At 43.5% G+C, this 12,929-nt stretch overlaps 1 protein-coding gene across 3 annotated transcripts in view; it reads left to right on the plus strand.

Moving 5' to 3' along the window:
- Positions 1-4,517: 4,517 nt before the first annotated feature.
- Positions 4,518-12,929, plus strand: part of LOC112224885 (dedicator of cytokinesis protein 9-like) — a 176,600-nt gene continuing 168,188 nt past the window's right edge. For all 3 annotated transcript variants that reach the window (XM_042306723.1, XM_042306714.1, XM_042306719.1), the window contains exon 1: positions 4,518-4,967. In XM_042306723.1, coding sequence (XP_042162657.1) covers positions 4,851-4,967 — 117 coding nt within the window. In that variant the 5' untranslated portion in view covers positions 4,518-4,850. The remainder of the gene's footprint in view (positions 4,968-12,929) is intronic.

The raw sequence follows: 12,929 nt of genomic DNA on the forward strand, positions 1-12,929 counted from the left end.
GAGAAATCGACATAGGCCTCCTAAAAACGAACGTGGTTATTGCCATTTCATTTTGAAATGTTGTGAATTTAACTGCATGTGAATTCTACACGTTTAACGCTTAAATATTCAATTCATTGAACAATTCGTTCCCCAATGGAACATAAAGACCGTGCATGGTATCTTCTTTCCACGTTTTTTTTTTTACCCATAAATATAATTGTTAAAATAATTACAGTAGCATACATTCATAGCGTGCTCATATAGAAAGTAAAGTGGGCAGGTACATGAATGAAGTGTGGAGGAGTACAGAATGGTGCCGCCGCTGTTTCCAGAACGGAGCACGTGGATTACCGTTCTCCTAGCAGCAGGATATTATGCTGGCACCACGATTCTATATATATATATTTATTTATTTATTTTATTTAAAAAAAAAAAATTTTTTAAATAAGAGTCCCCTTTCCAAAACATGCTAAACTTCGGGAATATCGATTTTTGTTAGCACTCTAGTGCAGTACAACTGTTTTTCACAGCATTGCAACCACTTTTGAAAAAAATTAATGGATCATTTGACGTATTTGATATAATATTGTATTGTTTAGGAGCGGCAGGGTAGCCTAGGGGTTAGAGTGGTGGACTAGTAACCGAGAGTTTGCAAGTTCGAATCCCCGAGCTGACAAGGTACAAATCTGTCGTTCTGCCCCTGAACAGGCAGTTAACCCACTGTTCCTAGGCTGTCATTGAAAATAAGAATTTGTTCTTAACTGACTTGCCTAGTAAAATATAGGTAAAAATTAATTTTGACAGCCTTCCTTTTGAAAGTTTACACATTGGGATTTTGAAAGGTGTCGTGTAGGTGGTGTCGTGTAGGCTATATTTAAAGAAATACACTTTCAATAAAATACAAGTATATATATATATAAATACTTTCGCAAGGCACTGTATATATATATGTGTTATCAGAACGACTTAATAGAATCAGCTAAACTTAAATGGGCCTTTGTGCTAGGCAACAGTTTTAATACAGAGTGCTGGTGAGTCCTTACTCCACAAACTCAATGCACTGCAATGTAATACAAGGTATACGGGATACTTACAGTATTGGGTTGTAGAGGAAAAAATGTACTGCCTGTCTAATATAAACTGGGCTGGGAAATACTCAGCCTGGGTTCTACAAACCAAAAATGTGTAGTTCTTGACGAGGACTGTGTTGTACACATCCAACAGCAATTTGTTCACCCCCCACCCCCTCCATAGCCCCCAAAGCAATACACTGTTATGGACTGTACATGGGATGCAGATTGGCTTGTAGAGAGAACTTTTCTACATGTCTCGGCTAAAGTGGCATGGGAAATACTCAGCAGGGTTTCTGCTAACCAAATATTGTTCGTTTCGGGGGGAATTGTGTCAGTAGATCAATCAAAAGAGAGATTTCTGTAGGAGATGCTACCCAGCAATTGGGAGGTTGGAAAGAGCACAAGTTAAAACAACCACTATTTCCCAATCAATCCCCTAGTAAAGTATAAAACTGGTGAAAAGTGTATTTCATCCTGATATTTGTGTTTTCTTAGGACTTTAAATAAGACAGAGGCCCAGTAACAATCAGTTGTATTTTCTGACACTTTGGACAGATAAGGATGATCAATGAATTAGTCCCAAGTCCAAGACCCAAGTCCAAGAACCCAACCTTTGGATTAATTGAGACCAATGTTCCCTCTAAATGGTGTAGCCTTAAAGGGGTAGTGTTATATTTTGAGACAGGCTTGAATAAGTAGCCAATAGGCAGAGGGAAGCATCATTTGACTGATTCTTTGTAGTAATAGTATGGGAATAATAATGTATTTTATTTTGTAGAGTGGTTTCTTGCATCAAACAACACAACTCATGGAATGTAGGTCCTACATTGAGCACTACATATTGGCTGCTACTGTAGGCGGAATGATAGAACAGCTATTTCCATGTTAAAATATGATGGGATACATTTTTCTCCATTGTTTTTGATGGTGGGTCACTCTGGTAGGCCTACATTATGATCAAATAGCCACAGTAGCATACTTGACCACTGTTAAAACTGTAACTTAAAGCGAGTACAGCCACAGTGATCACAGTAAACGTGCGCTGGAAGTTGTGTTGTGGAAGGGAGGGGTAAGAGTCCTTAAACTGTCATTCTTGTTGTTTGTTTTTTCATGAATGTGTGTGTTTGATGTTGTGTCTGGCCTACACTGTCTCTCATCGTATCGCAGTGCATCTTCTTGTATGTGTAACAGTATAACTTTAGACCATCCCCTCACCCATACCCGGTTGCGAACCAGGGACCCTCTGCACACATCAACAACTGTCACCCACGAAGCATCGTTACCCATCGCTCCACAAAAGCTTAGTAGTTCCCCTTGCAGATCAAGGGGAACTACTACTTCAAAGTCTCAGAGCAAGTGACGTCACCGATTGAAACACTATTTAGCGCGCACCACCGCTAACTAAGCTAGCGTTTCACATCCGTGACATACGTAAAGCAAATATCTATGAAAATAAGACAAAGAAATACCTCATCTAATCTAAAACCACCTCAAAAATAATTAATTTGTTAATTAAGCTAAGCGATTGACCTGATGCTTTTACTTGGTACATATCAAGATTGCCCTTGAGTTGATTTAAAAGGTGCAGCCATCAACATCAGCATTATGTTAATCTAGGTCCTTATGACAGGTATACCAGTCCATCATTGGTCCTTATGACAGGTATACCAGTCCATCATTGGTCCTTATGACAGGTATACCAGTCCATCATTGGTCCTTATGACAGGTATACCAGTCCATCATTGGTCCTTATGACAGGTATACCAGTCCATCATTGGTCCTTATGACAGGTATACCAGTCCATCATTGGTCATTATAACAGGTATGCCAGTCCATCATTGGTCCTTATGACAGGTATACCAGTCCATCATTGGTCCTTATGACAGGTATACCAGTCCATCATTGGTCCTTGATATACCAGTCCATCATTGGTCCTTATGACCATACCAGTCCATCATTGGTCCTTATGACAGGTATACCAGTCCATCATTGGTCCTTATGACAGGTATACCAGTCCATCATTGGTCCTTATAACAGGTATACCAGTCCATCATTGGTCCTTATGACAGGTATACCAGTCCATCATTGGTCCTTATGACAGGTATACCAGTCCATCATTGGTCCTTATGACAGGTATACCAGTCCATCATTGGTCATTATAACAGGTATACCAGTCCATCATTGGTCCTTATGACAGGTATACCAGTCCATCATTGGTCCTTATAACAGGTATGCCAGTCCATCATTGGTCATTATAACAGGTATGCCAGTCCATCATTGGTCATTATAACAGGTATACCAGTCCATCATTGGTCCTTATAACAGGTATGCCAGTCCATCATTGGTCATTATAACAGGTATGCCAGTCCATCATTGGTCCTTATGACAGGTATGCCAGTCCATCATTGGTCATTATAACAGGTATGCCAGTCCATCATTGGTCATTATAACAGGTATGCCAGTCCATCATTGGTCCTTATGACAGGTATACCAGTCCATCATTGGTCCTTATGACAGGTATACCAGTCCATCATTGGTCCTTATGACAGGTATGCCAGTCCATCATTGGTCCTTATGACAGGTATGCCAGTCCATCATTGGTCCTTATGACAGGTATACCAGTCCATCATTGGTCATTATAACAGGTATGCCAGTCCATCATTGGTCCTTATGACAGGTATGCCAGTCCATCATTGGTCGTTATGACAGGTATGCCAGTCCATCATTGGTCGTTATGACAGGTATGCCAGTCCATCATTGGTCATTATGACAGGTATGCCAGTCCATCATTGGTCGTTATAACAGGTATGCCAGTCCATCATTGGTCGTTATGACAGGTATGCCAGTCCATCATTGGTCGCTATAACAGGTATGCCAGTCCATCATTGGTCGCTATAACAGGTATGCCAGTCCATCATTGGTCGTTATAACAGGTATGCCAGTCCATCACTAGTCGTTATAACAGGTCTATAACAGGTCTATAACAGGTATGCCAGTCCATCATTGGTCGTTATAACAGGTATGCCAGTCCATCATTGGTCGTTATAACAGGTATGCCAGTCCATCATTGGTCGCTATAACAGGTATGCCAGTCCATCATTGGTCGTTATAACAGGTATGCCAGTCCATCACTAGTCGTTATAACAGGTCTATAACAGGTCTCTACAGCCCAGTATTCTCAACATACCAGTGTGAACATTGTATTTTGCCATTATTAGGCTGAATTTTTTTTTTTAAACTATGTTTTATTTGTTTTTATACTTATTGCCTTTTCTTGTTGGTACAATAAAAGTGGCAATTGATTACAATTATTTATTCTTTAAATTAGTTATCCACATTGCAATGTTTTGAAATGGGGGCTTTTATTTTGAAGGTTTCAACATTACCATATGGACGTGACGTTATTTGTGTTGCTGGCAGAATACTCGTGATTTCTTCTGGCTGACGTCGTCGCATGAGCCTACACCGTCACCGAGCATTTGGAGACGGAGGGGCAGCGGTAATGAGACCGTGACAGCTCTGAAGAATGGTTTATTATGACAACAATAACTCCGCGGGGGAATGTAACGGCTACAGGTGAAAGTAATAAAATACAACTTTCACTTGTAATTGGTGCAAATGATGAGATCAAAAAGGCATACTCAACCACCTAAACATGATCCAGTTTCAAACTCAATGTGCGCACTAGTGGGGTTGAATAAACTGATTCATTAACCGGTTTATGAATTCAGTTTGAACTTTTATTTGACGTTTAATCAATTCTTGAAAGAAATTGATGAAAGGCAGAACTCGACAATGTCTGTTCCAGTACATCCGGAGACCAGGAAATTTACAAGGGGACTAAGTAAACCTGGCACTGCGGCTGAACTAAGGCAAAGTGTCTCTGAGGTTGTCAGGACCTCCGTGTTTATTGTAAGTGTACCATTTCCATACCTTCTTTCTCTACGTAATCTTTCGCTTTTTTTCTATCATACATCAGTCTGCCATTGTGCCTTGTGTGTTATTACTTTGTAGCCCATCGAGGTGTCACCCAACCTGTCCATGTGTCTCTAGAGTTCTGACCGGAGGTCAGCTGGTGGAGCGCTAGGATACTCTTACTCAACATGTGTCCCAATAAGATCTGAATTCCATTTTGTATAAGTACTTGAACGCATGAAATGATGCATTCCATGTTGGGAGGTTTTACATACTATTTGACTTTACCTTTTATTTGTTTACATTTCTTTAGGTGTGTTTTGTCATCTTCACCTGCCTCACTCACTTCATTGAGTTTTATTCCATTCTAGTTAAACAGGTTTCACCCTCTGATCCTCCATTAAGCTCAATCCCATCCTTCTTTCGTTGATCCAATATGCAGATGAGATAGAGGCACGCAGCAGCACAACGGTAGGCCTATAGGCTACATGGATCATTATGGATATTAAAAAAGTCTAACCTTTGGGGTAGAGGGGATTCTACTAAGCTAACATATGGAATTGTTTTAAGATTGATCGTTTAACTATTTAATTTAGAATTTTAAGACCCATGAATGTAAAAATGAAATAAAATAAAAAAGATATATAAAACAATTATTTGATAAAATATTGAATTTGGCCGACTATAGCCCATAGAAACGCATTGAATAACACATTAATAAATGGCAAAACAGACAGTAAAACAATGAATCATAAGGAATACGGTTATTAAGTGTCTGTCCTATATATAGTATGTGGAAAGTATTCAGACCCTTTGACTTTTTCCACTTTTTATTTATGTTACAGCTTTATTCTATAATAACCCCCCTCATCAATCTACAAACAATACCTCATAAGGACAAAGCAAAAACAGGTTTTTAGAGATTTTGGCAAATGTATTAACGAATAGAAACTGAAATATCACATGTACAGTGTATATAGAATGTGTTCAGACCCCTTCCCTTTTTCCACGTTTTGTTATGTTACAGCCTCATTCTAAAACGGATTAAATTAAATACAAATCTCATCAATCTACACAAAATACCCCATAATGACAAAGCGGAAACAGGTTTATATGTTTGCAAATGTATAAAACATAAAACCAGATAACCTTATAAGTATTCAGACCCTTTGCTATGCGAATCGAAATTAAGCTAAATAGCATCCTGTTTCCATTGATCATCCTTGAATTGTTTCTACAACTTGATTGGAGTCCACCTGTGGTAGATTCAATTGATTGGACATGATTTGGAAAGGCACACAAGTCTATATAATGTCCCACAGTTGACGGGCCGCCCCCAGGTGGTGAGGGTAGGCAACAACACATCTGCCACGCTGATGCTCAACACGGGGGCCACTCAGGGGTGCATGCTTAGCCCCCTCCTGTGCTCCCTGTTCACCCATGACTGTGGGGCCAAGCACGACTCCAACATCATCATTAAGTTTGCCGACGACACAACAATGGTAGGCCTGATCAACGACAACGATGAGACAGCCAATAGGGAGGAGATCAGAGACCTGGCAGTGTGGTGCCAGCACAACAACCTCTCCCTCAACGTGATCAAGACAAAGGAAAAGGAGTGCCGAGCACGCCCCCGTTCTAATCGACAGGGCTGTAGAGGAGCAGGTTGAGAGCTTAGAGTTTCTTGGTGTCCACATCACCAACAAACTATCATGGTCCAAACACACCAAGACAGTTGTGATGACAATGCCTATTCCCCCTCAGGAGACTGAAATTATTTGTCATGGGTCCTCAGATCCTCAAAAAGTTGTACAGTGGCACCATCGAGAGCATCCTGATACCGCCTGGTATGGCAACTGCTCGGCCTTTGACCACAAGGCGCTACAGAGAGTAGTGCGTACGGTCCAGTACATCACCAAGGCTAACCTGCCTGCCATCCAGGACCTCTACACCAGGCGGTGTCAGAGGAAGGCCCTAAAAATTGCCAAAGACTCCAACCACCATAGTCATGACTGTTCTCTCTGCTAATGCACGGCAAGTGGTACCGGAGCGCCACTTCTTGGTCCAAAAGGCTTCTTAACAGCTTCCCCCCCAATTGTTTTTACCGTGTATAGTCACTTTACAAATGACCTTGACTAACCTGTACATTGACTCGGTACCAGTACCCCCTGTATATAGCCTCCACATTGACTCTGTACCGGTACCCCCTGTATATAGCCTCCACATTGACTCGGTACCGGTACCCCCTGTATATAGCCTCCACATTGACTCGGTACTGGTACCCCCTGTATATAGCCTCCACATTGACTCTGTACCGGTACCCCTGTATATAGCCTCCACATTGACTCGGTACCGGTACCCCCTGTATATAGCCTCCACATTGACTCTGTACCGGTACCCCCTGTATATAGCCTCCACATTGACTCGGTACCGGTACCCCCTGTATATAGCCTCCACATTGACTCTGTACCGGTACCCCCTGTTATATAGCCTCCACATTGACTCTGTACCGGTACCCCCTGTATATAGCCTCCACATTGACTCTGTACCGGTACCCCCTGTATATAGCCTCCACATTGACTCTGTACCGGTACCCCCTGTATATAGCCTCCACATTGCCTCGGTACCGGTACCCCCTGTATATAGCCTCCACATTGACTCGGTACCGGTACCCCCTGTATATATCCTCATTATTGTTATTTTATTGTGTTACTTTTTGATTGATTCGATTTTTTTACTTTAGTTTATTTAGTAAATATTTTCTTAACTCTTCTTGAACAGCATTGTTGATTAAGGGCTTGTAAGTAAAGCTTTTCACTGTAAGGTCTGTTGTTTTCGGTGTATGTGACAAATAAAGTTTGATTTGATACCTAAATATACATTTTGCAAATGCTCTGGGAGAAAGGAGCTTACACTTGTGTGTGTGTGTGTGTGTGTGTGTGTGTGTGTATGTGTGTGTGTGTGTGTGTGTGTGTGTACTGTGTTTGTTGTGGTTTCGGAGTAATTTGTCACGTTCTGACCCTAGTTATTGTGTTAATTGTTTGTTTTAGTTGGTCAGGACGTGAGTTCTATGTTTTTAAATGTGTTTAAATAAATACCACGCCACATATTTGTCCTCCGATCCTTCTCGCCTCACCTCTTCAGACAAAGAGGAGAAAAACCGTTACATCATTGTTCAAACTTTTCTGGAAGAAGTTACTAAGTAACCGAAGGCTCTCTGTTACCGTCCAGGCTCTCTGTTACCGTCCAGGCTCTCTGTTACCGTCCAGGCTCTCTGTCACCGTCCAGGCTCTCTGTTACCGTCCAGGCTCTCTGTTACCGTCCAGGCTCTCTGTTACCGTCCAGGCTCTCTGTTACCGTCCAGGCTCTCTGTTACCGTCCAGGCTCTCTGTTACCGTCCAGGCTCTCTGTTACCACCCAGGCTCTCTGTTACCGTCCAGGCTCTCTGTTACCGTCCAGGCTCTCTGTTACCGTCCAGGCTCTCTGTTACCGTCCAGGCTCTCTGTTACCGTCCAGGCTCTCTGTTACCGTCCAGGCTCTCTGTCACCACACCTTCATATTATTTATTCAGACAAAGGATTCTGGAGGAGGAGGAGACGAGGGATATGCATTTTTAGAAGGAAGCCATTGTGAATATGACCGACTAAGGACAACTCCCAAGTTGAGAATGGCCTGGTTACAGCTGCTGCATGAATATTATTTGACGTCCTCCAACTGGCGGCCAACGTATGGTGGCTGGTAGGAGTCATGAAGCTGGAAGCACAGCTCTGTTGTTCTGGTGAAGTGGGGACTCTCAGTGGAATGGGACAGGAATGTGATTGCACACGAGACCTCTGTCCACACACACACACACACACACACACACACACACACATCTTGTAAGTAATTCCTCGGTGAAACATGTAAATACCCTCAGAGGCAGAGCAGGATCTCTTTCAGCAATGTAACGGGGAGATTGTGACGGATCCCCCACCATTCTGGACGATTGGATTTCAGTCTACATTACAACACAAATGTATGTACTCTTTCTGTCTGAAAGATTGTAATCCAAAATGGCCACTAAGAAGTCATAATGAGCTGAATAGATTCTCTTTGGTCGGTAGATATTGTATGGCTCAAACTAGAAAGTCATGGACTGGATAAATGCAAATGTTGGATTTTGGAAGCATACACTGTCCACTCTTCTACTTATTAGCCAGTTTATGTTTCTGAGAGGACACACTGGGCAGAGACCCTTTGTTTATTGTTGGAGTAGAGTGACGTGCCAGTGGATAGGGCCCATCCCTGAGATGTCTCTCTGTTTCTCCATGCCCAGAGCAGAGCCAGGGTTCTCTCTGTGAATACCCAGGGTTCTCTCTGTGAATACCCAGGTTTCTCTCTGTGAATACCCAGGTTTCTCTCTGTGAATACCCAGTTTTCTCTCTGTGAATACCCAGGGTTCTCTCTGTGAATACCCAGGGTTCTCTCTGTGAATACCCAGTTTTCTCTCTGTGAATACCCAGGTTTCTCTCTGTGAATACCCTGTTTTCTCTCTGTGAATACCCAGGTTTCTCTCTGTGAATACCCAGTTTTCTCTCTGTGAATACCCAGGGTTCTCTCTGTGAATACCCAGGGTTCTCTCTGTGAATACCCAGTTTTCTCTCTGTGAATACCCAGGGTTCTCTCTGTGAATACCCAGGGTTCTCTCTGTGAATACCCAGTTTTCTCTCTGTGAATACCCAGGGTTCTCTCTGTGAATACCCAGTTTTCTCTCTGTGAATACCCAGGTTTCTCTCTGTGAATACCCAGGTTTCTCTCTGTGAATACCATTAGAACCATAATGGACGTCATCAGCTTTGAATGTGTTGCTGCTGATGCTGGTGGTGACGGCAGCAACTCAAAAGTCTACCTTTGAAACAAAACAGGATTTAGCACTCACTCTGTCTGTCTCTCTCTCTCTCTCTGTCTCTCTCTCTCTCTCTCTGTCTCTCTCTGTCTCTCTCTCTCTCTCTCTCTCTCTCTCTCTGTCTCTCTCTCTCTCTCTCTCTCTCTGTCTCTCTCTGTCTCTCTCTGTCTCTCTCTCTCTGTCTCTCTCTCTCTCTCTCTCTGTCTGTCTCTCTCTCTCTCTCTGTCTCTCTCTCTGTCTCTCTCTCTCTGTCTCTCTCTCTGTCTCTCTCTCTCTGTGTCTCTCTCTCTCTCTCTCTCGCTCTCTCTCTGTCTGTCTCTCTCTCTCTCTCTCTGTCTCTCTCTCTGTCTCTGTCTCTCTCTCTCGCTCTCTCTCTGTCCCGATTATTAGATTAAACAGAAATGCCTTGGCCACTTTAGAAAATATTCCTCTCAAATTAAGGGCTCTGTATTCTAGCTCTGCTTTCCTTGTTTGGGAAGGTGTGGAAGCTATCTTCTCTGGTGTACTAGGCTGATGGTCTGATGGGCTGTTGGGCTGATGGTCTGATGGTCTGTTTGTCTGATGGGCTGATGGTCTGATGGTCTGATGGGCTGATTGTCTGATAGGCTGATGGTCTGATGGGCTGATGGTCTTAGCCCGTTGATGACAGCTACAAATTATCTGTTAACGCACAAGTGCTAGAAAGCAGCTGTTGTGTAATTGGGGGGCGGTTGTGTAATTGGGGGGCGGTTGTGTAATTGCAATCAATAGTCCATGTTGCTTTTCAGCTAATGTTGATAGACTTAGATCCTCCCTGTCCCTGCTGTTGGTGGGAACCTGGGGGAGGGAAATCATCTCACACAGCCTCCAGGCCTGTCATATGGTCCAGGCCTGTCATATCTGAATAGCCAAGGCCGCGGGAGCCTCGCGGGGGGCCCTTTGTTCGTCACAGAGGGCGATGGAGAAATCTGACACCGCATAAACTGTTTGGCAGGCGGTACAGCAGAGCATTTCCTGTCTCAATTAAACTGACCTACTGAGCATCAACAAACAGTCGTCAAGCCACTAACTCTCCGTGTAATTTGTTCATTTCCCTCTTTCACTCGCAGTCTTTTGTTATCATCCATGATGCTTTTTCTTCAGGAGTCATTTATAGTAGCAGTCACGGTGTTGTTGTGAGCAACCCTCACATCAGTGTACAGACAGACAGCTCAACAACCCTCACATCAGTGTACAGACAGACAGCTCAACAACCCTCACATCAGTGTACAGACAGACAGCTCAACAACCCTCACATCAGTGTACAGACAGACAGCCCAACAACCCTCACATCAGTGTACAGACAGACAGCTCAACAACCCTCACATCAGTGTACAGACAGACACCTCAACAACCCTCACATCAGTGTACAGACAGAAACCTCAACAACCCTCACATCAGTGTACAGACAGAAACCTCAACAACCCTCACAACAGTGTACAGACAGAAACCTCAACAACCCTCACAACAGTGTACAGACAGAAACCTCAACAACCCTCACAACAGTGTACAGACAGAAACCTCAACAACCCTCACAACAGTGTACAGACAGAAACCTCAACAACCCTCACAACAGTGTACAACTCATCAGGTGGTCGTGCCACAGACCAGGAACATTGTCTCCAGTGTAATTTCGATAAGTCTTTGACTCTGGCGGATAGCCATTCAAATCAAATCAAATGTATTTATAAAGCCCTTCGTACATCAGCTGATATCTCAAAGTGCTGTACAGAAACCCAGCCTAAAACCCCAAACAGCACACAATGCAGGTGTAGAAGCACAGTGGCTAGGAAAAACTCCCTAGAAAGGCCAGAACCCAGGAAGAAACCTAGAGAGGAACCAGGCTATGAGGGGTGGCCAGTCCTCTTCTGGCTGTGCCGGGTGGAGATTATAACAGAACATGGCCAAGATGTTCAAATGTTCATAGGTGACCAGCAGGGTCAAATAACAATAATCACAGTGGATGTCGAGGGTGCAACAGGTCAGCACCTCAGGAGTAGATGTCAGTTGGCTTTTCATAGCCGACCATTCATCTCTACCTCTCCTGCTGTCTCTAGAGAGTTGAAAACAGCAGGTCTGGGACAGGTAGCACGTCCGGTGAACAGGTCAGGGTTCCATAGCCACAGGCAGAACAGTTGAACCTGGAGCAGCAGCACGCCCAGGTGGACAGGGGACAGCAAGGAGTCATCGGGCCAGGTAGTCCTGAGGCATGGTCCTCTGAGAGAGAGAAAGAAAGAAAGAAAGAAAGAAAGAGAGAGAGAGTTAGAGAGAGCATACTTAAATTCACACAGAACAGCGGATATGACAGGAGAAATACTCCAGATATAACAGACTGACCCTAGCCCCCCGACACATAAACTACTGCAGCATAGATACTGGAGGCTGAGACAGCATTGACCTTTGACCCTGTACCGGATTATGTGAGAGGACTCTGGTGGATAGCCATTGCCTGACCTTTGACTCTGTAGTGGATTATGTGAGAGGACTCTGGTGGATAGCCATTGCCTGACCTTTGACCCTGTACTGGATTATGTGAGAGGTGTCTTTTGTAAAATGGACAATCCTTCAAAACGACCATTGTTATCAAATAGGCTTGTCTTAAGTCTTTCTCTTACCTTTTCTAATTGTGATTAAGGGGAAATGAAAGGGTGTTTAATGTAGCCTAATGTTGTGTGGGATAGAGTGCCCGTAAGGTGGACTTTCTTTCGACTTGTTTTTATGGATGTGTGTATAAATATGTAATTCACTTTTCCAGCCCTATGCGGTCATGAATCCAGTGTTGAGCTTGGCCCTGTGAACCTGGTGAATGGATACTGTTGTTCCCCGTCAGGAACAGTAGAGATGGGTGGACTGTGGAGAATGACTGTGACGTGCTGTATGCTGAATGCTACCCTCCTTGCCAGTCAGGAGATTAGTGGATTGTAACGGTTGTCCAGCAGAGCAGGCCTTAAGCAGCTTGGTTGCACGCACTCTCTCCAATCTCTCTCTACCTCTCTCTCCCTTTGCTTTCTCTGCATCTCTCTCCAACTCTGGTCTCTCTCTGCTCTCTCTCTCTC

The sequence above is a fragment of the Oncorhynchus tshawytscha genome, linkage group LG26 (genome assembly GCF_018296145.1).
Source record: "Oncorhynchus tshawytscha isolate Ot180627B linkage group LG26, Otsh_v2.0, whole genome shotgun sequence".
NCBI classification, from domain to species: domain Eukaryota; kingdom Metazoa; phylum Chordata; class Actinopteri; order Salmoniformes; family Salmonidae; genus Oncorhynchus; species Oncorhynchus tshawytscha.